Raw genomic sequence first — 24,893 nt, forward strand, 5'->3', positions numbered from 1 at the left:
CCATCTCGTCCTCTGTCGTCCCCTTCTCCTTGTGCCCTCCATCTTTCCCAACATCAGGGTCTTTTGCAGGGAGTCTTCTCTTCTCATGAGGTGGCCAAAGTATTGGAGCCTCAGCTTCACGATCTGTCCTTCCAGTGAGCACTCAGGGCTGATTTCCTTAAGAATGGATAGGTTTGATCTTCTTGCAGTCCATGGGACTCTCAAGAGTCTCCTCCAGCACCATAATTCAAAAGCACCCATTTCTTTAAGAACTTGCTATAGTTTGCTGTGGTCGACACAGTCAAAGCCTTTTGCATAGTCAATGAAGCAGAAGTAGATGTTTTTCTGGAACTCTCTAGCTTTCTCCATAATCCAGCGCATGTTTGCAACTTGGTCCCTGGTTCCTCTGCCCCTTCGAAATCCAGTTTGCACTTCTGGGAGTTCTCGGTCCACATACTGCTTAAGCCTGCTTTGTAGAATTTTAAGCATAACCTTGTTAGCGTGTGAAACGAGTGCAATTGTGCGGTAGTTGGAGCATTCTTTGGCACTGCCCTTCTTTGGGATTGGGATGTAGACTGATCTTCTCCAATCCTCTGGCCACTGTTGAGTTTTCCAAAGTTGCTGGCATATTGAGTGTAGCACCTTAGAGTTTTAACTAAACGTGATCCACCTGGAGCAGGAACCAGCAAGCCTCTCCAGTATCCCTGCCAAGAAAACTCCATGGACAAAAACAACAGGAAGTCTGTACCTCTTCATAAATTTAGAAATGCCACCTTTGGTTAAGTTTCCACCAATTTTTCTTCCACTTTCTTCATAACTGTAGCCTTGTTCACTTAATAGTACTATTTTACATCACTTTCTGGGTGACCAGTCAACTCTTTGCACCATTTCTTTAATTTTATAACATTTTACAAGCTCACTAAATGAAAGAACACAAAACCCCCAACCAACTTGATAGCAATCACATAACACACTGACAAATGTCCTCCTCTCAGCTCCAGTACATAACATCAGTAGCTGAATCCTACAGTGACCTGACTGAATCACTGCCAAAACAAGATGACACCTGATTGGCTCTCTAAACACTCATGCTCATGGGCTACAGTCAAATGAAGGAAAGGTACTGCATATCAACCTAAGCAAGTTGTGCTTCCTTTTTCTGGTTATTTGGCTATAACTTTTGATAGAATACAAATAATTGAACAAACTTTGTTGCATTACATTCTTCATTATCTTTCCATTAGTATATAATTTTATGGTATTACTGCAAAAAAAATGATGTTATGAGCCATCAAACCTCGGAAATACACTTTTTTCCAAAAGGTTTCCACAATTTTGGCCACTATTCAGGGGACTGAATAATAGTGAGACTGGAGAAGCCAGCATAAGTTGCAGTCTCAGCTGAATTTGGAGAAACCACTTGGAGCATCCCTTGTGTCAAGCTATTTCAGCTGCATTGGTTTGATTTGCAATGGAGATTGAATAACTTCAGTTACAACTGTAACATCTGGCAGAAGCAATTTCTAGCAAGAAAAGAGTTTGGGTCCCACTACTGCATCTGGTAGTGGCTAGCAGCAATTGATAGCCTTATCCAGGCATAGGCAAACTTGGCCCTCCAGATGTTTTTGGGCTACAACCCCCACCACCCCTGACCACTGGTTCTGTTAGCTAGGGATGATGGGAGTTGTAGTCCCAAAACATCCGGAGGGCCGAGTTTGCCTATGCTTGGCCTTATCCTCTATGAATTTGTCTATTCCTCTTTTAAGGACATCCAAGTTGGTGACCATTGCCACCTTTTGTGTGAGTACAGTCATACCTCAGGTTGAATACGCTTCGAGTTGAGCGCGTTCGAGTTGCGCTTCGCAGCAACCCAGAAGTAACAGAGCACGTTACTTCCGGGTTTCGCTGCTTGCGCATGCGCAGACACTCAAAATGACATCACGCATGCACAGAAGCAGCAAAAAGTGACGCGTGCGTGCACAGACGTGCTGTCACTAGTTACGTTTGCTTCTAGATGGAACGGATCCCGTTCGTATCTAGAGGTACCACTGTAAAAGTAATTTAACTAAGCTTTGTGGGGGTTTTCTCTCCTGAATTTTCTAACCATCTTCACTGGATGTCCTCAGATCTAGTATTATGAGAGGGAAGGAAAAACGTATCCTGATCCACTTGCTCCATACCACACATACTTTGATAGATCTCTTAACGTGAGGAGGTGAGGAGGGAGTTCCCAAGATGGAGGTGGAACTTTAAGGGACACTGCACCTGCTGTCTGCTGAAGTACTCATTTCATACATACATACATACATACATAGATACATACATACATACATACATACATACATACATACATACAATTATTCCCACCGTTTTTCCTAGGAGCTCTGCCTCCGCATGTTATCTTCGCAACAACCCTATGAGGTAGGTTGAGCTGAGGGTGAGTACCTGGCCCAAAGTCACCCACTGAGTTTCAGAGCTGATTGAGGATTTGAACCCTGGTCTTCTAGGTCTTAGTTAAACACTCTAACCACAACACCACACTGGCTCTCTTCCAGCAAGCTAGGGCACACCTTTTCTGCCCATTTGCTCGTGGCGTCCATGGGTGGGGATTGAGAGAGGAGGTAGAGGCCTCATGATGTGACTGGTTCCAGTCTGCTGCTGTGATTTAATGTGTGGGGAATTGCCAAAAAGCTCTGTGGGGTCTGCACTATGGGCTTGTGTCCAGAGAGCGCTGTCTCTTTTGCCTCTGGAACAACTGTTGCTAGCCAGACAGTGAGTGGGACCATATTGATATGAGTTTGTGGGGTGCTAAATTCATTAGTTCAATAAATGTTAGAATTTAATTAGAGCTTGTGTGTTAAAACTGTACTTCAGACCCTCAAGTGTTAGAATGTACTGAAGCTTTCCAACTCAGTACAGGATGGCAAATAAGCCAAAGTTTGGCTTGGCCAGTCCTCCAAACTCAGGATCGTGGTGAAGGTCTTCCATGGCCATGACCAATCCAAATATTGGGTTAGCTGCCACACTTTGCTGAACTAAAAACCCCGGAGAGGAGCACAGCAGGCATGAGTTATTCATTGGGAGAAGGTCCTGGTTGCTTTGATTTATTGCTTACCCTTCACTCTTAAGATCCCAAGGTGAGTCACAACAATTTAAAATGCAACATTAAATTGAGGGTATTACCCTGCCACCATGAGAGGATTGTCTCCTTCAATCAGAGGCACCAACTTGTGAGGGAAATGGGGGACATTGCCGCATGCATGATATTCAGATGTTGTATCAGGATGTTAGGAGGAGTGGCTGGTGGCTGCTTCCCCACTCCTTTCCCTCCGCAGCAGCCAGAGAAGAAAGAGCCAGCCGCTGAAGCCCTGCCATGCTCAGCTCCCTGATATGAAGGAGGGGGGGCAGAAGAGTTGGGGCCCCTTACTTCCATGTTGTTTGACGTACAGGTATCTCCATGTCTTCTCCAGAAGGTTATCACGTCATCTCCATGGCTCTAGTTCAGAGCTTTCCAAACTCTGTCATAACACATTAGTGTGTTGGCTACAGTGTGTTGTGCAAACTCTCCCCACACTCGTCCCAGGGCTGGAAAGGAGTTAGTTTAACCTCTGGTTTGCTAGTAAAATTGAATTACTGAGGTGCAAAATTATGCAAAACTGAATTACTGTGTCATTAAATGATGCATGCCTAAAAGGTGTGTCACCAACATGAAAAGTTTGGAAAGCTCTGCTCTAGTTGGTCAACCTGGGTGCAGGGCACATTTTGATAGATGCTGGAGGTGTAGCCGTTGCTCCATTTTGAGCTGCTCAGTGATTTTCCTCTCATTTTCTGGGTGAGGGTAGCACATGGTAGAAGCTGTGCCAGAATAGTGATGGTGTATTTTTCCCCTTGCCATATAGGATTCCTCTGCCCAATGGCCTGATATGGGCGCAATATCACTGGTTTTTGAAAGTCCTCCTGACACCAGTTACAACAAGCAACCAAGACTTAAAGATCTTCACACATTGTCAATGACAGTCTGCTCTCATCTTAGAATGTTTTTTTCACAAAAAAATTGGCAGGAATATGTTTGTTTTCTTGGAGAGTACATAAGACATGTTCTCACAAGTATGGAAATAAAAGGGAAATATTTATTTGGTGGGGAAATTAATCTAGCAAGTTTTCTGAAGAATATAAACCCTTTTTTATGACACAAAAGCCAAAGCTCATGCAAAACAACAACAGAGAATTTGAGATGTAGAAATTTGGAAAACTGTCAAAGATTGAAATCCCCTTTTGCAAATTGAAAATAAGCTGTTATAGAAAAGGCCACTCCACTGACCTTGTTTACCTATGCCTCCTTTGTTATCAGATCTGCTAGTGCACATATTCAGATGCACACACAACTTTCATGTCTTATCCCTCCCTCCTGTCCATAACTATGTGAGGTAAATTAGTGTGAGACTGATCCAGTTGAGTGAGAATTTGGACTCAGGTCTCAAGAGTCCATGGACAGCAATCTACCACACCCAACCGATCTCACATTGTTAGTATCTTTCATACATTTATTGCAGCAGATATCTGCACTCTGTGATACGCAAATCCTAATTCAGCCAAGAATCTCTTTGCAGAAGGGATTGGAGGGCTTGAGACAGCAGCATTTGTGAGTTGACAGAAATTTGAATATAGCAACAGTCAAAGTTTGGGAAAGCAGATCACAGCAGCTGGGTGTGCTGATAGAGAGGATCACGGCAGACCAAATAAGTAAGAAGATCCAAATAAGTGGATTAGTCACATACCAGAACACACATTACTTCTAGTTTTTAACCTCCCGTTGATTTTTGTGTAAGTGTTTACTTATGGAGAAAGGGGAGGGAGGATAAAAGGGGAATCAAAAAGCAAGTTGTTAGGCATGTCAGGAGTTTGGGTGAGGAGTGTGTGGTGCAATGTGATGTCTCCATTTGTTAGTCTCAATCAGGATTTACAAGTAGAGCTGCTTTCATTTGCTGGCAGTTCTGATAGTGTCTCCTGCAGCTCTTGTGAGTCACTTGCCGACTCATGGGCACCAAAGGCTACTTCTGTGTTCTTCCCAACTGTGGCAACAATGGATTGATATACACAGCATGTGTGTTCTCTGGTGGCTTGAACAATTAACTGTACAATCTTATACATCTTATACTCAATGGCACTTATTGCAAGGTAAGTCACTATAGGACTGAAAAGTTAAGGTCAAGGAAAAACTGTAATCACAGTTGATGCCTATGCTTGGTGATACAGCCCATCTCTGTTGTTTCTGTTTCGAAAGAGCAGAATATTTTTAGCTAGGGTTTAAGTGACTTCAGGCGGCGCTGTGGGTTAAACCACAGAGCCTAGGGCCTGCCGATCAGGTCGGCGGTTCGAATCCCCGCAAGCTCCCGTTGCTTGGTCCCTGCTCCTGCCAACCTAGCAGTTCAAAAGCACGAAATGCAAGTAGATAGGTACCCCTCCGGCGGGAAGGTAAACGGCGTTTCCATGCGCTGCTCTGGTTTGCCAGAAGCAGCCTACGTCATGCTGGCCACATGTCCCGGAAGCTGTACGCCGGCTCCCTCAGCCAGTAAAGCGAGATGAGCGCTGCAACCCCAGAGTCATCCACAACTGGACCTAACAGTCAGGGGTCTCTTTACCTTTAAGTGATGGAAAAGGCCTGTGCTTATCTAGTCATAATCAAGTCCCATTGAGTTGAATGGGGCTTACTGCCAGATGAACATAGAATTGAAGCGTGGGTCTTTTTTTTTGGAGAGATGGGCTGTTCCAACTTTCAAGGTAAGTTTTCTTTAAGAAACCAACTATATAAATGTAAAAAAGAAGTTAAGAGCAAATTCACTTCCGGGGGCGGCGCGAACGGCAATGGTGGTCCTCTTCCATTAGCGAGGAGGAGGCTCCGCAGAAAAGGGTCGTCCGCTACGGCGAAGCGGAGACCCACGTCGGAAACCCACAGGCAGCAAGAGCCTGTGGTCTTGAGGCTCGGTGGGCGCCAGAAGCGACCCTCTTAGCGTCAAAGGAACCCCGTAAGGGGCTCCGGAACGTGGAGGGGGGTTGCGGCGCTGTGAGCTGTTTCGCAATCTGCGGAGCGAAGCCGCGCTGCTGCTGCCGGTGAGCGCTGATCCCTTTTCCTGCAAATTCTGGATCCGGAATCAAACATCAACCTATTCGTGAGTAAAGACTGAAACACTTTAAATTTGAGACTAAAAGCTGAATTAAAAGATTGAACTTGGCTGAAAGCGGAGAGACGTGGAAACAGGAAGTCCGTCTTCCGCTGCCATTGAACTTTAAAAAGCAAAGAGCTGGAGGAGTGGAGGCTGAAAAAAGAACTTTTAACTTTGTTGATCTAAGCACCCACTGAACCTGCTATATAAAGTAAAGACTTTAAGTTTATGACTTGGAATTATTATTTGCATTTGACTTATCCTTCTTTCATTGGATTACAATTGAAAGGTGAAACCCAGGGTCCGGAGCTGCCTGAGCTCTGAGAGACTGAGCTGTCAGTTTTGCAGACTTGGCTACTGTGTATTGGAACTTGCAACAAACTGAGGGTATTTAGACCTCCTAATTTGAAACATCTTTTGGAGACCAGTAAGCACTGTTTGAAACAAAGTGACTATTAGTATCAACTCTGCTAAATACTTGTATTTGAAGGTTCTTGGACATTAAATCAGACTCTGAAAGACATTTTAAGCTCCCTCTAGAGGATTGGAGATTTAAAACAGTGACTTTACATTTACTTTCGATTTCCCGGCTGCTTGCTTTCTCTGGGCCTCTCTATTCCCATGGGAATAACTCAGTGTGACCTTGACTGATAGATAACGTTGGAATGAGTGGCACAAGAAGAAGAGGAAGAGCTAGACAAACAACTTTGACAACTCTAACCTCAGCCTCACAGATACGTAGATCATCTGTACCTACTCTGCCTTCAGAAGTAGAAGAAGTTGCTTTGCCACAGGCAAAAGAGGGAGAAATAGAGCAGTTACAATTGGAAGATATGGCCTCAGGAGCATCTGCTTCTATTTTAGAGAAAATTTTTGAAAAATTGGAAGCTTTGGACAAGAAAGCAGATGAGCAAACAGCTAAGATTGACCAAAATACAGAATGCCTAAATAAATTAACTGGACAAGTGGCACAGAATACACAGGCAATTGGACAGTTGACGGAGGCCACAGCAGAAAATCGGAAATTGGCTGAGGATACCAGACAAAAATTAGAAAACTTAGAACAAGAGGTAAGACCACTCACCAAACAAGTAGGGGAACATCAGATTTATCTTTCTATGATAGAACTGCAAAATCGTGAGAATAATTTAAGGATTAGGTCGCTACAAGAAGCAGAAGAAGGAAACCTAGCTGAGTTTTTAACCAAAGAATTCTCCAAGTTTTGGAATTTAGAGGAAAAGGATTTTAAAATTGTGTCAGCTTTCAGGCTTGGAAGATTTATAAAAAAGGAGAGGCCCAGAGACTGCCTGATAACATTGAGATCAAAGGAGGAAAGGGACAAGATTCTGGGCCTACACTACGGAAAGTCACTGGACATTTTGGACAGAAGAATCGAAATTTACAAAGATATTCCTAGACAACTGTTGGACCTTAGAGCCGCCTATTCTGAACTTGCCAAACTATTAAGGAGCAACGCAATTGCTTTTAGGTGGGAATTTCCCCAAGGAATATCCTTTACCTTTAGAGGGAAAAAGGTCAAAATTAGAACACTGGAAGAGAGAGACAAATTTCTGTCTACATACGGAGAGGACCTTCAAAAAGGAATTGAACTACCTCCTGGGCCCGGAGCAACGGCAGTACCGGCACCTGTGGAACCTGAAGATCCTGTGAATAAGATACCACCCCTTGAAAAATAATCAGATCAATTCAGGATGTCTCTGCAACTGTTGAGCTGGAATATAAATGGCTGTAACATTCCGGAAAAAAGGAAGAAAATATTTCATATATTAAAAAAAGAACAATTGGACATTATTTGCCTACAGGAAACACATGTGACAAGGCTCCACAGAAAAGTGTTAATAAATAAAAGATTGGGCCAGGAATTTATATCTTCGGACAAAGTGAAGAAGAGAGGAGTGGTGATATATGCGAAAGAGAGCCTGTCACCCAAATTCTTATTTAAAGATGAACATGGAAGAATTTTGGCAATTGAGATACAACACCAAGGAGAGAAACTTTTGATATTAGGAATTTATGCACCTAACGAAGGGAAATCGGAATTCTACAAGAAGTTGCATGAGACTATGCTGGATTATCTGGACTACAACAACATCATAATGATGGGAGACATGAATGGGGTCGTATCAACTAACATGGACAAGTCACAAAGTCAAAATGTTACAAAAGACGGCAGACTACCTAAAACTTTTTTTGAAATGACAGACAATATGGATTTGATTGACATTTGGAGGACAAAGAACCCACTAGGAAGAGAGGGAACATTCTTTTCTGAAGCTCAACTGACCTGGACAAGAATCGACCAAATATGGATATCTAGAGGCCTGGCACCTAAGGCCAGAAAAGTGGAAATCTGCCCAAAGACCTGTTCCGACCATAACGCAGTAAAGATGGATATGATACTACTACCAACCGGCTCTTTTAGATGGAAGATAAATGACAATTTGTTTAGAGATCAGGAAATTACCAAGAAGGCCCAAAAAGCTTTGAAGGACTATTTTGAGATAAACATGAATACTACGGTGGAAAAAAGAATCGTCTGGGACGCAAGTAAAGCTGTAATGAGGGGATTCTTGATACAACAGAATGCCGTAAAGAAAAGGACACAAAATGAGAAAAAAGACAAGATCCTGGATAAAATAAAAGAATTAGAGAAGAAGTTAAGATTAAACCCGAAGTCACAGCCAACTCTGAGAGAAATTAAACTTTATCAAACACAATATTCTAAACTGATAAATCAGGAAATAGAATGGAAGGTCAAATTAATGAAACAAAAAATGTTTGAGTCGGCGAATAAATGTGGAAAACTGCTAGCTTGGCAGTTGAAGAGAAGACAAAGATTAAATACGGTTACAAATTTAGAGATTGAAGGAAAAAACATTCAGAATCCTGTGGACATTAGAAAGTGCTTCCAGAGATACTTTAAAAAACTATACACCCAAGGGCCGCAAGACGAGGCCGAGATTAAACAATTTTTGGCAAAAAATGGATTATCAAAATTGTCACAAGAAAATAGGACAATCCTGAATTGCAAAATAACACGACAAGAGATTGAACAAGCCATTCAGAACATGCAATTGGGCAAATCTCCAGGGCCAGATGGGCTGACCTCCAAGTACTACAAGACATTAAAAGACTACTTGATACAACCTTTGATGGAGGTCAGCAATGAAATTTTGGAGGGGAAGAGGGCACCGGAGTCGTGGAAGGAAGCGTTTATCACATTGATACCAAAGACGGAAGCTGAAAAGACACAACTTAAGAACTATCGTCCCATCTCTCTTTTAAATGTGGATTACAAAATATTTGCAGACATTTTGGCAAGTAGACTTAAAAAAGTTTTAAATGAAGTAATCCATAAGGACCAGGCAGGCTTTCTCCCAGGTAGACATTTGTTTGCTAATACAAGGAACATTATTGACATTTTGGAACTTTTGCAAACAGATATAAACACAAAAGCAGTTTTAATTTTTATAGACGCGGAGAAGGCCTTTGACAACATCTCCTGGAAATTTATGATGGGAAACTTAAAAGAAATGGGAGTGGGACGGGGTTTTGAGAATGGGATTGAGGCGATATATTCAGAGCAGAAAGCTAAACTGATAGTTAATAATGTGGTTACAGAAGAGTTTAAAATTGAAAAAGGAACACGACAAGGTTGCCCTATCTCCCCTTTGTTATTTATTTCGGTTCTGGAAGTGCTATTGAATATGATCAGAGGGGACCGGTTGGTGGAAGGAATCCAGGTCGGACAGAAACAATATAAATTAAAAGCTTTTGCAGATGACCTGGTTTTGACCCTGCAGGAGCCAGAGTCTAGTACGAAAAGAGTATTACAACTGATTAATGATTTTGGTCGGGTGGCTGGATTTAAATTAAATAAACAGAAAACTAAGGTTTTGGGGAAAAACTTGACAGATACAGAGTCAGAACGGTTTCAGAAAGAGACAGAACTTAATGTGGTTAAAAAAGTAAAATACCTAGGGGTAAACATAACAGCAAAAAATCTAAGTCTATTTAAGGATAATTATGAAAAATGCTGGGCAGAAATTAAGAGAGACTTAGATAGTTGGTCAAAATTGAAACTTTCTTTGTTAGGCCGAATTGCTGCTATCAAGATGAATGTATTGCCAAAGATGTTGTTTTTGTTTCAAACACTTCAGGTTTTGGACAAGACGGAGTGCTTTCAGAAGTGGCAGAGAGATATTTCTAAGTTTGTCTGGCAGGGCAAAAAGCCCAGAATTAAGTTTAAGATATTAACTGATGCGAAAGAAAGAGGGGGCTTTGCCCTGCCAGATCTAAAGTTGTATTATGAGGCCGCAGCGTTCTGCTGGCTAAAAGACTGGCTACTTCTTGAAGACACTGACGTGTTGGATTTGGAAGGGTTTAACAATGCTTTTGGATGGCATGCATACTTATGGTATGACAAGGTTAAAGCAAATAAGGCCTTTAAGAACCATATTGTCAGAAAATCACTGTTTAATGTCTGGACAAAATATAAAGACTTGCTGGAAAATAAAACTCCAAGGTGGCTTTCACCTTTGGAAGCTAAGGCCCGAAAAAGACCCAATATGGAGGCTAAATGGCCTAAATATTGGGAAATATTAGAAAAAGATGGAGACAATTGGAAATTGCAGAGTTTGGAGAAAATGAAGGATAAAGTGCGAGACTGGTTACATTACGCTCAGATTAAAGAAGTTTTTAAAAATGACAAGAAACTAGGGTTCCAGGTGGAGAAATCGAAACTAGAAACAGAATTGTTAGAACCAAAGACTAAGGTACTTTCAAGGATGTATAACTTGCTGTTAAAATGGAATACACAAGATGAAATGGTCAAATCGGCTATGATAAGGTGGGCACAGGACATTGGGTACAATATTATGTTTGAGGACTGGGAAAGGTTGTGGAGTACTGGATTGAAATTTACTGCATGCAATGCTTTGAAAGAAAATGTAATGAAAATGATATATAGATGGTATATGACCCCAGTCAAACTTGCAAAAATTTACCACCTGTCTGATAATAAGTGTTGGAAATGTAAAGAGAGTGAAGGAACATTCTTCCACCTCTGGTGGACTTGCCCTAAAGTGAAGGCGTTCTGGGAAATGATTTATAATGAACTAAAAAAGGTATTTAAGTATACCTTCACTAAGAAACCAGAGGCCTTTCTTTTGGGTATTGTCGGCCAAGGGGTGGTAAAGAAGGACCGGACATTTTTTATGTATGCAACAACAGCAGCAAGGATACTTCTCGCAAAGTACTGGAAAACTCAAGATCTACCCACACTGGAAGAATGGCAGATGCAACTGATAGACTATATGGAACTAGCTGAGATGACTGGCAGAATTCGTGACCTGGGAGAAGAGAGGATGGAGGAGGATTGGAAGAAATTTAAGAACTATTTACAAAAACATTGCAACTTGAGTGAATGCTAAGCAGGATGCTAGATCATAAATAATTGAGCACCACTAACTTAGATGATTTAAGAAAATAAGTGAGATTGAGAAAATATAACTCTTTTTGAGAACTAGAAGACTATGAAATATAGAAGGGATATAAGAATGCAAATAAGATAACAAATTGCTGGTAAAAAGTTATAACGATGAAAGTGGGAGCGGGAGATGTGAGGAAGTCCAAAAAAAAAAGTGAAACTATGTTAAGATATTTGTTATATTGCCTGTTACATTTATTCTTATTGTAAACTCCAATAAATATTATATTAAAAAAAAGAAGAAGTTAAGAGCAAATTGATACTAGATTAATTTTAAGGTATTCCCTATTGGAAATGTTACAGTCAAGCATGGATGGCGAACCACACACCCAAGGATCAAATGCCTCTGGTGTGTAGGACTTTCCCCAGGTCTGAGTAATTTTGGGCTTTTTGCACTAACATGAGCACCAGAAACCAACTGGCAACCAATGCAGCTGTTCTGCAACAAAGGTTATATGTGATCTCAGTGGAACTCCAGCCAGTAATCTCACCACTGCACTTGGCCCAACTGAAGTTTCCAAGTCGTCTTCAAGGGCAGCCCTACATATAGCACATTGCAGTAATCCAATCTGGAAGTTTTTATGATCAAGTTATTTGTATCCAAAAGGTAGCTGGAGAACCAACTGGAGCTAGAAAATGGAACTTGGAAACTACCTAGGGCACTTGAGCTTCCAAATGAGTGTTGAATCCAGGAGTGTTGAATCGAGCTGTAGACCAGGGGTCAGCAACCTTTTTCAGCCATGGGCCGGTCCACCATCCCTCAGACCATGTGGTGGGCCGGACTATATGGTTTTTTTTGGGGGGGTGGAATGAACGAATTCCTATGCCCCACAAATAACCCAGTGATGCATTTTAAATAAAAGGGCATATTCTACTCATGTAAAAACACGCCGATTCCCGGACCGTCCATGGGCCACATTGAGAAGGCGATTGGGCCCGGGCCTTAGGTTGCCTAGTAGAGCTATTCCTCCCAGGGGATTGTAACATCACTCAGGACATGCTGTCTGCCCACCTCCTGGATCATAACACTTTTGTCTTTTCAGGATCCACCATCAATTTATTGGCTCTTCACCACCAAAAGTCACTCCCAATTCAGACAGAACAGAGAGAACCGGCCTACAGCGTGTCATCCATGTATTGATGACACTTTACTCCAAATTTCCTTTTTTTCCCCCAAAAATTTTTTTATTGGTTTTCACAGAATTATAAACAAACAAACACATAAAACAAACAAACATAAATCATAACCTTATTAAAAATTGCACTTATATACATTCTTAAGTGACTTCCTCGCTTCCCCTTGGTGGAATTTCAATGCATATCCTTTTAACGGTTTTCCAATTCACAGTTCTTATAAAGTTTAACTTGAACATTAACATCCTTAGATCTTTTCGTTTTGAAATTAAACATATTAATTCATCACTTAACTTATATAAAATCCTAAGCCCATTGAGTAACTACAAGGTGTTTCCAATTAATTTAACTTGACATATTTAACTAAGTAATCATTAAATTTAGTCCATTCTTCCTGATACTCCTCCTCCTCCTGGTCGCAGACTCTTCCGGTTAGGTCAGCTAGCTCTGAAAAATCCGTCATCTTCATCTGCCATTCTTCCACCGTTGGTAGTTATTGCGTTTTCCACTTTTTAGCTAGTAAAGTTCGAGCAGCAGTTGTGGCATACAAAAATTCCAAACCTGTTATTCCAAGAAGAAAGGCCTCTGGTTTCTATACATTCTTATAAATGTATATTTCAACATTTTTTTCAATTCATTATAAATCTTTTCCCACACTTTACTCCAAATTTCCTGATGACATGTCCCAGAGGCTTCGTATAGGTGTTAAATAGTGGGGGGGGGGGGAGAAAGATTAAACCCTTCGGGACACCACAGTTGCTGAACAGTGGTGTCCCATGACGACTTTCTGGAAACAGCGCTAAAGATAGGAGCTGAAGAACAATGCTCCAACCTCCCTGACAGTATCAAAAGCCGAACAGAGAGATCAAGGACAAGTAGAGTCACACTCCCCCATTTCTCTCCCAGACTGGAATGGATCCAAGTAATTAGTTTTCTCCAAGCATGCCTGAAGGTGAAGCACCTCAAAGGGGGATGTTCTACTCCTTCAATACAAGTGGTACTTCCCTTTGAAGTATTGTTCACTTCCTGGATCCACCCAGTCAACCCCCTGTGGCCAGCTCTGAGGACTTAAGATGGGCACGACTGTTTACTGCCATATCTTCCTCCTCAATGTTAGTGGCACAGAAATTTTAGCAAATATATACCTAATAAAGTGCAATGGGGTAATTCACATTCATGGGGCTTCACACTTTTGCCTCTCACCTCATCCATCACTTGCCTGTTGCTTCCAGAAAGCTGCCTCAAAGGGAAAGGTAAGGTAGAGGACCCCTGGATGGTTAAGTCCAGTCAAAGCACTATGGGGTGCCACGCTCATCTCGCTTTTCAGGCCGAGGGAGCCGGTGTTTGTCTGAACAAAGCTTTTCCAGGTCATGTGGCCAGCATGACTAAACTGCTTCTGGTGCAACGGGACGCAACAGGACACTGACAAGTGCCAGAGTCCATGCACAAGGAAACACTGTTTACTTTCCCGCCACAGTAGTATCTATCTACCGACACTGTTTCCGAATGTTGGCAGGAGCTGGGACAAAACAACAGAGGCTCCAGAATGGCAGATGAAGATGTTGGACTTTTTGGAGATGGCCGACCTGATTGGAAGAATCCGCGATCAGAAAGGAGTATCAAGAAGAATGGAAGAAATTCAAAGACTATTTAGCCAAATATTGTAACATAAGATAATTAGAAGTCACTTGAAAGTATCAAACAGGCTTAGGATTGGAATAAGAATGAACTGTAAAACATTATGGATTTAGATCATTCAGAAAAGAGAAGAAGATAGTAAATTGAAGGAGTTAATTTTATTAGAAATATGATTTTGGAGAACTGTTACAAGGTGGTGCAATGAAATTCAGTAAGGGGGGATTTGAGGAAGTCAGCTAACAATGAAAGTTAAATGGGGTTTTTGAAGTAATGTGTTTATATTTTTGTTTTGTTTTTTTCTTTAGTATTGTGATGTGTTTTGTGTGTTTTATATGTTATGTTTGTTATAAATGTGGAAAATTTAAAAAATTTTGACAACAAAACAACAGAGGCTCACCCCACTGTGTGGATTCAAACCGTCAAGCCCAAGAGGCTCAGTGGTTTAGACCACAGCGCCACCCGCCTCCCTCACTCAAAAGGGTATCCAGCCCTTGGATTGCAAAAGGTTCCACACCTTGGCAGTGCGGGGAAAGATAAGAGCAAACTTTCCCTCCCTGCCCCCTTTTAAAGAAAAGCAAGATGGTAAGAACTGTGAAGAAGGAAAACCTGGATGCTGTATCACAAATTAATAACATAATTTATGCTGCTTATTAACTGTGCAGTGTAACACTGTACTTGTTGCGTTAAGAATGTTTAAAACTGTCCCTTCATTGATGCAGTCATTTCTTTTCTTTGTTTACTAAAACTTGTAAAATGTCTATTAATAACAACAGCCGCAACTACATTTCTTAACCCTTCTTGATTGGTGTCTAAAGTCCAAAAAAAATAGCATAGCAGTAACTGTTTATTCTTTCATTTTAAAATTCACCAATCCAATATAAATGTTCAATGCAAAAAATAAAGAGATATTCCAATCAAGTGTATTTCAGTGGTTGCAATATTGAAAATACATAGCTAAAGAACAATACATATGAAGCCTCCAACCAAAATGCAACTACTTGGCATGTGTCCTACTTGAGTTTATAAAATATGAAATGAACATTGTTACGGATTTGTCATAGGTTGATTTACAGTATTTTTCCATGTATAAGACGACCCCTATTTTTTTGAACCCAAAATTAATAAATCAATACTTTAAACAGCCTGTAACGGTTGGCAGAAGCAGCAGTGGAGCTCCGACCTGCAAGGCACCCTTGCCTTGTTGAGCTTTCTTGGGGGAAGTTGGCCAAAGTTGTTGAGGAGGAGGCAGCAGCAGGCGAGGGCCAGCATCCCCCAAAAGAGCACCAGGTGAAATAATTTGTGGTTCTGGCGGCTTCTTCATGGCAGTCACAGACAGGTCATTAGTGCGTGTGTGTTTTACCCTTGTGCATTCCCCATTCGTGTATAAGACAACACCCAATTTGGGTCAAAAAGAATGGGCAAAAAACATTGTCTTATACACAGAAATGTAAATCTTGGGCCAAATAGTGAAGTTTTCTGTTCATTTTTTAATAGAATAATCTACTTGACTTGCTGTTGAATTTGTAAGTCTTTAAGGCGCTACAGACCTTGTGGCTTGCTTCGAAGTAATCTGCAGTATTTGAAGAACATGCTTGGTAGAAATAATAGCTACTTTTGACGAGCAATTTAGGAATCAATGCATACGGTATTTCTTAGTCATGTTGTCTAAACCTATCTTCTGACCAGCCCAGCGGTTGCAAAATCCACCTGACACACAAAAGCCGAGCAAGGAGCTCTGGAGCGGAGACCGGCCCGCCTTGGGGCCTCTGCCGCCCGGCACGAGATGCTCCCGGGCTCCGACGAATTAGCGCTCCTTATCTTTTAAATCTGATTTTGCTCTAATTATACTCGTGGAGAATGAATTGTGCTTGCTGTAGGAAGTTATGTGTGCGCCTCTATTTTGCGACGAGCATTTCCCCCCGCCGATTCCCCCCCCCCGAGAACTGCCTGCGCGTCTCTCCTCCTTTTCCTTCACTGCGGTGCCCTCGAGGGCGGGGGGCTCGCTTTCTTTTTGGGGGGTGTTTGCGATTCCAAGGCGCGCTTTCCCCGCGGAGCCCCGGTCCCGTCCTCCCGTCAGCTGCCCCGGCGGCCCCTTCGCCCGGCAGGCCTGGCCAAGAGGTCTCGGCGGCGCGTCGTGAGGGACGAGGAGGCCATTTGCTTATGGAGAGACGCGCGCGTCTTCTTCGCCCCTCGACGGTCTCCTCACGCGCCGCCGCCGCCGCCGCCGCCACCGGGAAGGAGCGTGGGCGCCCAGGGAGCGAGCGGGCGAGAGGCGGCGGCGGCGGCGGGGGCCTGTCGGAGGAGCGAGAGGCCGAGGGGGGAGGGCACAAAATGGCGCTTCTCGGCTGGCCGCCGCGACAGCCCCACGCCCCCTTGCCGGGCGCCCCGCGCGGGAGGAGGGCAGGCAGCGCCGGCGAGAGACCCGCCGCGGCGGCGCCGCCTCCTCCATTAGCAAGCAGGACGCGACTCTCCCCGCCTCTCCCTCCGCCTGCCCGCCCGGTCCTCGGCGTGGCGCGCGCTCGCGAGCCGGCCTCGGGGTGGCGGCCCGCCGGCCCGCCTGTCACATCCGCCGCGGGGCGCGCCTGGCCTGGGCTTTCCCCAGCAGGTGGCAGCGGGATCCCAGGCGCCGCCGCCGCCGCTTCCGCCTCCGCCGCTTGGCCCCAGGCCCCCGCCGAAGCCGGCCAGGCGCGCCTCTGCCCTCCTCGCCAGGCGACGCGGCGGGAGAGGAGGGGCGGCCGGCCAGCAGCCCCTCGCCAAAGTTTGGAACGGGCTGGGCGGCGGCGGCGGCGGCGGCGAGTCCGGAGCCAAGTTGCCCCGCGCCCCGAACTGCTCCTCTTTCTCCGGCGCCTCCCGCTTGTCTCGGGCTGCGGGGAGAGGCGGCCCTTGCTCGTCTTGTGGGGCGGCTGCTGCTGGTGCTGCCGCCGCGCGCCGCGCTCTCCCTCCGCCTGGCAGCCCTCCTTCCTCGCCGCCGCCGCCGCCGCCGCCGGCCTGCCCGCCTCCTCCCCTCGCTCGCCTTTGCTCCCACACCATGGAGTTTACGGAGAGGAAGAGAAGCAGGAAATCCCAAAGCTTTAAACTGATAAATCAAGGTACGGTGTGCGAGTGTGCTGGTGTGCTCTTCTTGGTGTGGGATTTGTGCTCGTCTCTGGGGAGAAGAAGGAGACTTCATGTGCAAATCTAGAGGAAGAGCAGGATGTTATGAAATATGTGCCATTCCCTTCTGTCCGCCTCTCAATATTTAAACTCCCTAATTGTATTAACGCTGGAAGCACTGCGTGTGTGTTGTGTATGGCGGGGGGGGGGGGAGAGTCTTCTCCTTCTCCATTTTAATAAAATGGACACTTTTTTCCTCGGTCGGATGAGACACATAATGATAAAGTTAGGTCTTGTGTCGCGGTGAATGCCTTTTTAAAAGAAAAATAAAGGCTCAAATCAGGGACATAACGAAACATTCGTACTTGGGGAGAGGGGGACCTGTTTCTTTCTTCTTTAAGTACTGAATTCTTCTCGGCGCGCTTGCTGTCTTCAGCTTTGTTTCTCCCTTTCCTTATGGACCGATTGTGCCCAGACACGCATTGAGACGCGGAGCTTGGCGGAGGTTGCCTTCAGCACACGCGTCCACAAGGCAGCCCATGAAATCACACAGGATCGGGCGCGGGGCGGGGGGGGGGCAGGCAACTTGTCCTTCCCGTTTGAGCTCCTCGGAAGAGGAATGCGGATCTCTAAGCAGAATAATGGCAGGAAACGTGTAAAAAATGTGCCCTTTCACTTTCGTCTAAGGGGTGTGTGTGGATAGATAGATAGATAGATAGATGGATCGATCCTTGGTGTTGTATAACAGGTGTTCTCCTTGGGAGGTTTGTACTCTTATTTCATTTGACTTTAAAACATGGCTGGAGAAGGTCCTTAGCACTGAACGCAAATATCTCCATGAACTGCGTATGTGCCCTGCATGATAAGTTGAGGGCAGGTAATTTAGAGGGTAGTGCTGCTGTTACTCTTCTTCTTATTTGATAGTTCATCATTAAATAATTCAGACACTCTTCTTTAACTTGTCATTTCTGGTGGAAATTGGATACAGTATAAGGTTTCTGAAATAAAGAACAGAGAAGGAATAGATAACGTAAATGTTGGTTTTCTCTTTTTTTTAAGCCTATGGCAACACATTCTTGAAGTTTACTTTTTTAACCATAGGGTTGTGCTTATAGCGTGATTGCTGTACTGTTGGACAGTAACAAGCAAAGACTAATATAAGGGAACTGTCACACAGTGAAAATTGGACTGATTTGTTTCAGAACTTCTTGCCTTTCAACTATACTTAAGTTATAGTATATAAAAGTAGCTGAACGCATACGTTTCCATAAGATAAGATTCAATCAAATAAGTCCTCAGCAATAAGAAGTAAATGCAAATTACGTTCAGTGCTCAGGGGTTAAAATATTCAACATAGCATTTTATCTGACCTCCAGTTCTACAAATGGTTTCTTTTCCCTATTGAAGCGTGTATGTTTTGATTAAAAAAAAAAATAAGTAGATGGTGCACAAAGCAGTTTTAAAATTTACAATTTTAGAAAGTGTGTGGTTCATCTGACACTTCTGAGCTGTTGTTTTTATTTGACTGATATGAGGATTTGTTTCCACTGTAGTTGATGTTTCCCTAGTTGGTGTTTCCTTAGCAATAGGCCTGTTCCTTCTGCTCGAATCATAACATCAGGAATACAGAGAAGTCTCATTTGCTGTCATGGATCTGATAGGCCCTGGACTATAATATCCCAGGGAAAGGAGAGTATGACAGACAGGATACTGCTAATTATTATATTATGTGAAGTTTACTATATATTACAGCTTTTAAACTTAACACTCATGTGACTCAAACTGTTCATGATTTATTCGTATTGGATGCAGCACTGATTTCCTATTTTGACACAGTAGTTGGGTAGGGTAGTATTCACCCAAGTTTTACTTAGAGTAGATCTATTTAAATTAATGACTGTGGCTACATTAGGTCCATTAATTTCAATATATCTCCTCTGAGTAAAACTTAATTGAATGTTATGCATAGTCCTCCTTGATACTTTGACAATTTTATATGTTTGTATTTATTTTCATAACATTTATATACTGCTTGATTGTAAAAAAAAAAACTTCAGAGCAGTTTACAAAAAGAATAAAACAATTAAATTATAGATAAAAACAGTTAAAAACAACTATTTTAAACATTCAATGTGATTACTGCTCACGGAGTCTGGGCTTAAGATAAAGGTTCCGAGGACATGTTAAACTGCAGTACCAGCACAGGTTGGAAACGAGCAAAAAAATCACATGAATGGTTGCCACACCAGAAAGAATGGCGTATGGTGGCTCAATGTCATCATTATGCCAAAAGGGTGGCATAAATCTTTGCTGAAACTTCCCCCCAAATGACTGTGTGTTGAGTCTTGTCTGTTGGTATTGCCTGTCAGTCTCATTGGTTGAGTCATAAATCATACACCCTTATTGTCTTCTGTTGCATTGTTTGAAGCATAAAGTCTAGTGAACCTTCTTAAGTATTATAATATGAATCTTTTTTATTATTGAAACCCAGCCCAAGGGATAGAGTAAAGGATTAGCACTTGTCCCAGCGAAGAGAAGGTATTGCAAGTCTTCTCAGACTCATAATTAATGCAGAGGACGTGAGTTCCACAGGTGTGGGGAAAATCATTGAGAATGTCTCTGACACCCAGATGAACTTGGAGGTTAAACTTCATAAACCTGGAGAATGTGGTCTCTAAGTATCAGTGTAAGCAACAAGCCATTTTACAAATTGGTGATGTTCAGGAGGCTCACATTTTATTTATTGTATCTGATTAGGGACAAAATGATATAAATGCTAGAAGATTATCTGGAATTAAACCAAGTTTATAGTATCTGTAGTACTCTGCTGTCCTGGAACTCCTGCTTCAATTAATTGTATATGATTGTGACTCTCGCCAATATCAGGTTAGCATAGCATTAATTTCAGTGGGAACACTGGATGCTACATGAGCCCAGTTGGAATGAATGGAGGTTGTGCAGTCAGTGCCTAGTGCATTGTGATTTTGATACATTAGGATACTCCTGTATTACATTCAGCTAGAGAGACCAGTGGTGTCCGCATGCCCAGATATTTAGAATCTTGAACCAGGCCCTAAATCTAATAATAATTTCAAGTAGAAGCATTAATTTATTTTAAAATCTAAAAAACAGAAGAGTCTGTTCTGAACTTTTGGGGACAAACTGTAGTTACTTGTTATATTTTTTTCAGTTCAGGCATGTTTCCTAGCCAAGGAAGACTATATTGTGTATTGCATTTGGCTCAGGGGCTGTGTGCTCACTTATTGTAATATTAAATCTTTATTTCAAAATTGCATTTAGAGTTTAGCAATCCATATTGCCTTGGTGAAAGCTAGAAATTGTGAACATAGTGCAGACTCTTAGTTCCATTCCTTTCTCCCCAGTGCAAATGTCTGAATGGATCGTGTGCTCCTGTCTAGCATGATTCAAGTAACGGATCTGGTCGCTCTGTTTCTCTTGTCTAAAACCCAGTTCCCAACGTTCTGTTGCACCAGGGATAGCCAGCCTCTTTGGACCGGTGGACACAATTTTTGAATTTTGAGAGAGTTCTGGGATGCCAGCCACAGAATAACTGCTGGGGTGGGAGAAGGCATAACACAAAATGGCTGCCATGGGGAGCATGGCACAACACAAAATAAGGGGGACAGCTCCCCTTGGAGACATTCCACTTACTATGGGAAACTAGCTTTTTCCAGGCCCGTACAGAGGGTTGGGGGGCAACTGGGTACTCCTGCCCTGGACCTCAAAGAGCTAAGTATACCAGGGGGTCCTGCCAGGGGCCTAATGGGCTTGTGCTGCATTGCCAAGAATGCCCTGGGCTTCCCAGCTGCCCAGAGACTTAATGGGTGTAACTGTATTCACTGCAGGCCTTCAATACTAAAATATGGACCTGCATTACTGTGTACTAGCATAGAGCGTCTCATGGACAAGACTCCTGCCCCAGGCCTCAGACAAGCTCTGCACAGGCCTGCCTCTGTCCTACTGCCCTTCATTGTGTAGAACCCCCCTCCCTCCCTCTTCCCCCCCCCCACCAAGTGATGCTGTTTCTGTCTAACAACAGAGAACATTTCTTAGTACCCGGAAAAATGTACAAAGTGGCCACACCACACTCACTGCCATTTCACAGAAATTGTTTAGAAGGTACCTTCACATTTTGTCCCATAACTTACTTTCTAGGGAAGAAAGAGACTTACTTCTTTTTTAAAAAGAGCTCACCAGTTAAAACCTTGTAGGTGCCGTGGTATCTGCAGGCATTGGGTTGGTGACCCCTGTGGTACATGTTCGTGTGATGAATAAACAACCACCATGAGACGATGTAGATGAAGGAGCAGCTCTATGGACTATACAGGCAGGACTTGCACAGGCTGGAACTCCCATCAGCGAAGGGCAGGTTTACCACTACCATGGTGGTGTCCTCAAGTGCATCTGTTGATTTTCTTTCACATAAGCTGAGTGGTTTGCATACGTTTGTAATAAGGAAATGTAAAATCCTGGCTTTGGGGACGCTGACACTGGTGACTCAGCCCTCAGTGGTGGGAATAGCATAAGCAGGTACTCATCCCTTAGTGGCCCTTGCAGTGCAGCTCCCCACCTCTGTGTATGCCCGTGGCACCCTAATGATGGGCATTTTGATACTAAAGAATAACAGCGTGGTTATTTCAGGCAGGGAACAGAAGAAACCATCAATTCCAGGGACCCTGGGATCTTTAAATATATACATCTCCTTTTGTGCATAACACTTCCCTAAGACCACATAAATCCTGTTGCAAAAATGTGCTTAGGATTAGGCTGTAAAAATGAGTTAGGCTGTCAGTTTTTGCATTCTCACTTGGAAATCATTTCCTTTGAAGGCAGTGGGACTGACTTCTCAGTAAACGTCTCCAGAATTAATTTTACACTTTCTTATTCTAGAACTTAATAAGAGTTGGAGTTTATGTAGTCTTTCTCCTGGACTCTTACAACATCCCTGCAAGGCAGGCAATATTCTTATTGCCATGGATGAAAGGCTGAGGTTGGCAGGTAGTATCTTGCCTAAAGCACCCCCCCCCAGGTGAATAGATTGCTGAAGTAGGATTTGAACTCAGGGTATACCACTCTTTGTCTTACCCTTAAGTTGCTCATATTCTCTATTTCTGCTGTGGCCTTTTTTATCTTAGGTTGGGCCAGTAGGCTAAGTGCCAATAATTTAATGTAATGTGCTAGATTTGTAATGCCTTATCCCTTGTGTTTGTGATCACTCCTATGAGGACGATAGCTCTTTTGTGTAACCTTTTTATTCCCTAGGGTCTGTCTCGCAGAGACTTCAAAGCATTCTGTGAGTTCATGCAGACTAACACCCTCAATCATTTTTTGATTGCTGGCCTCTGAACTGAGGACAAGTGTGAGCCCTGCTAGAAGAACCATCTGTCTAGTTGTTTTCTTACTTTGCAGAGACTCAGCGCAACGAAGTTTGTGAACCTCCTGCTCTATAGCAGTGAGAAGAACAAACATGCAAAACGTGGTGTCTCCTCCATAAGTAAACATCTTGAGTAGTCACTCAAGGCAAACTCAGTCATGGAATGATAGAATTGTAGGGTTGAAAGGGACCACAAGGGTCAGGTCATCTAGTCTCAATGGGGGGGAGGGCTTGAACCCATGACCCTGAAATTAAAGAGTCTCATGCTCTACTGTCTGAATTATCCCAGTCACCACTAACCTTTGCTGATGAGAGCAGGGATTAGGGACCCATCATTTGATTTCTCAGATATTTTTGCATAGAGGAGATAGATTGTCAATAAACTAGTTTTGTTCTGACATTAGATCACACTTCCATTGGATGTAATGGATATTCCTTATACCAGACTCCACTGTTACTGAAGATTCCTTATTTCTGAATATTCAATCTGTCAACCTCAAGCCTAAGGACAGAGTGTGCTAGCAGTAGGGTCAGAAACAAAAGCCAGGAAGATAGTCTTCCTATAAATGCCTGCCATAATTCCTTTTTTCTGCTTGCATATGCCTGCCTGTTTGTGCCTGCATAGGTATTATTACTTATTCACTATGTAGTTGTGATAAAAAGGGAGCTTCTACATTCATTGTATGTATTCAGTTTTATTTGAAATTTTTTATTAATTTCCATTCGTAGAGCCTGATATGTTCCCATTAGAATTCATTGGCAACCTTCCCAGATAAAAGGCCAAAGAGCTAAAAGGTTTGTCATCAGGCAAGACTTACAAATTTCTATTTGTCTGTAAGGATGGCACACTTTTCATTTCTGTCAAAATCTCCCATGCATTCTGAAAGACACAGCAAAAGACAACACTCCAGATAGTTGGTGTCTGCTATATTAATTTATTGTGAAAATGAACACCACAAGTGAACCCCCAGACATAGCTGTTTGCTGAAATATGGAAAATATTTTGGTTAAGTGCCTTCAGCAAAAGCAGAGGGCTTTATTTGTTTTTAGGGAGGGCTGACACAGAGCACGTTTTCATTGACTGATCAGATGTGCATTGAATAAAAAAGCAGATACATTGGGAGATTATGAGATAAAATTGTAACATCGTATTCAGTGTTCATTTTTTTCCAGATCACTTGAATTCTAATTCATCTCCCTATTTTTAATTCCAGATTATCACCATGAGGCATACAAGATCCCTGACTATAATAATGATGTTAATGGGGAGGCCAAAGAAGCGCAACAATTTTATTTAGGTATGTTCTCACGTTGATTAATTTCCAAATGGCACATTTGTGGCAGGAAGCATGTGGGTGGGTGAGAATTACTGCATGCCTATAGGAAGTACTTGCCACTGTTTTATAGGATGTTCTTTTCAAATGTCTTTCTGTTTTGCCAATTGCCAGCATATCTTTTATTAACATTTGCTAAAAATGCTGTAATTTGAGACATAAATGTTTATTAGTGTCTACCCACAATGCTAATTATCACTCACCCAGAGAACAAGATGCTGACTATGTAGTTTGCAGCTCTGTGCTCAACCCATTTACATTGCATATTTGCTGGCATGCTTCACTGGCAATAGTTTGTGTAATTGGGGCATTACATCTTTGACATCTGGATAACAGAAATTCAATTTCCAGAAAGCCACTATTTGTTTGGTTTTGCTTTGGCCATGGGTGGGATTAATGTGTTGTCTTAATATAATGTCCCTTCACCTCTGCAAACATGGCACTTATCTTAACCACAGCCAAATTAAATTAAATCAGCTGTCCAAAATGTGTAAAGAAAATAATGAAATATTATTGTCTTCCTAACTGAAGCTTGATAGGACTTTATCAGTGAATTGCTCATAACTGTCATGATTGCCCCTACTATGATTCTGACCCCCTATAGTTCAACTGCTCATACCTGCTGTAATGCAGAAGAATCCTAGCTG

General features: G+C 42.8%; 1 protein-coding gene and 1 long non-coding RNA gene across 4 annotated transcripts in view; one reads left to right on the top strand and one right to left on the bottom strand.

Annotated features, from left to right (window-relative positions):
* Window positions 1-12,815: 12,815 nt before the first annotated feature.
* LOC308486792 lies at window positions 12,816-16,960 on the bottom strand. Its single transcript, XR_013991314.1, has 2 exons — window positions 13,990-16,960; window positions 12,816-13,347 (listed from the first exon to the last, which is right to left on the bottom strand). It is a non-coding gene; the product is annotated as an uncharacterized lncRNA (long non-coding RNA).
* Window positions 16,961-17,299: 339 nt separating this feature from the next.
* The window catches only part of BEND7 (BEN domain containing 7), a 54,392-nt gene continuing 46,798 nt past the window's right edge, over window positions 17,300-24,893 (top strand). The window contains exons 1-2 of one of the 3 annotated variants that reach the window (XM_081023770.1): window positions 17,300-17,513; window positions 24,127-24,210. In XM_081023770.1, coding sequence (XP_080879896.1) covers window positions 17,453-17,513; window positions 24,127-24,210 — 145 coding nt within the window. In that variant the 5' untranslated portion in view covers window positions 17,300-17,452. Of the gene's footprint in view, window positions 17,514-23,660; window positions 23,708-24,126; window positions 24,211-24,893 lie in introns of those variants that run through there. The other 2 variants (XM_081023772.1, XM_081023771.1) reach the window with 2 other exon arrangements.

Source organism: Podarcis pityusensis (assembly GCF_964106645.2).
Source record: "Podarcis pityusensis genome assembly, chromosome: 10".
NCBI classification, from domain to species: Eukaryota; Metazoa; Chordata; class Lepidosauria; order Squamata; family Lacertidae; genus Podarcis; species Podarcis pityusensis.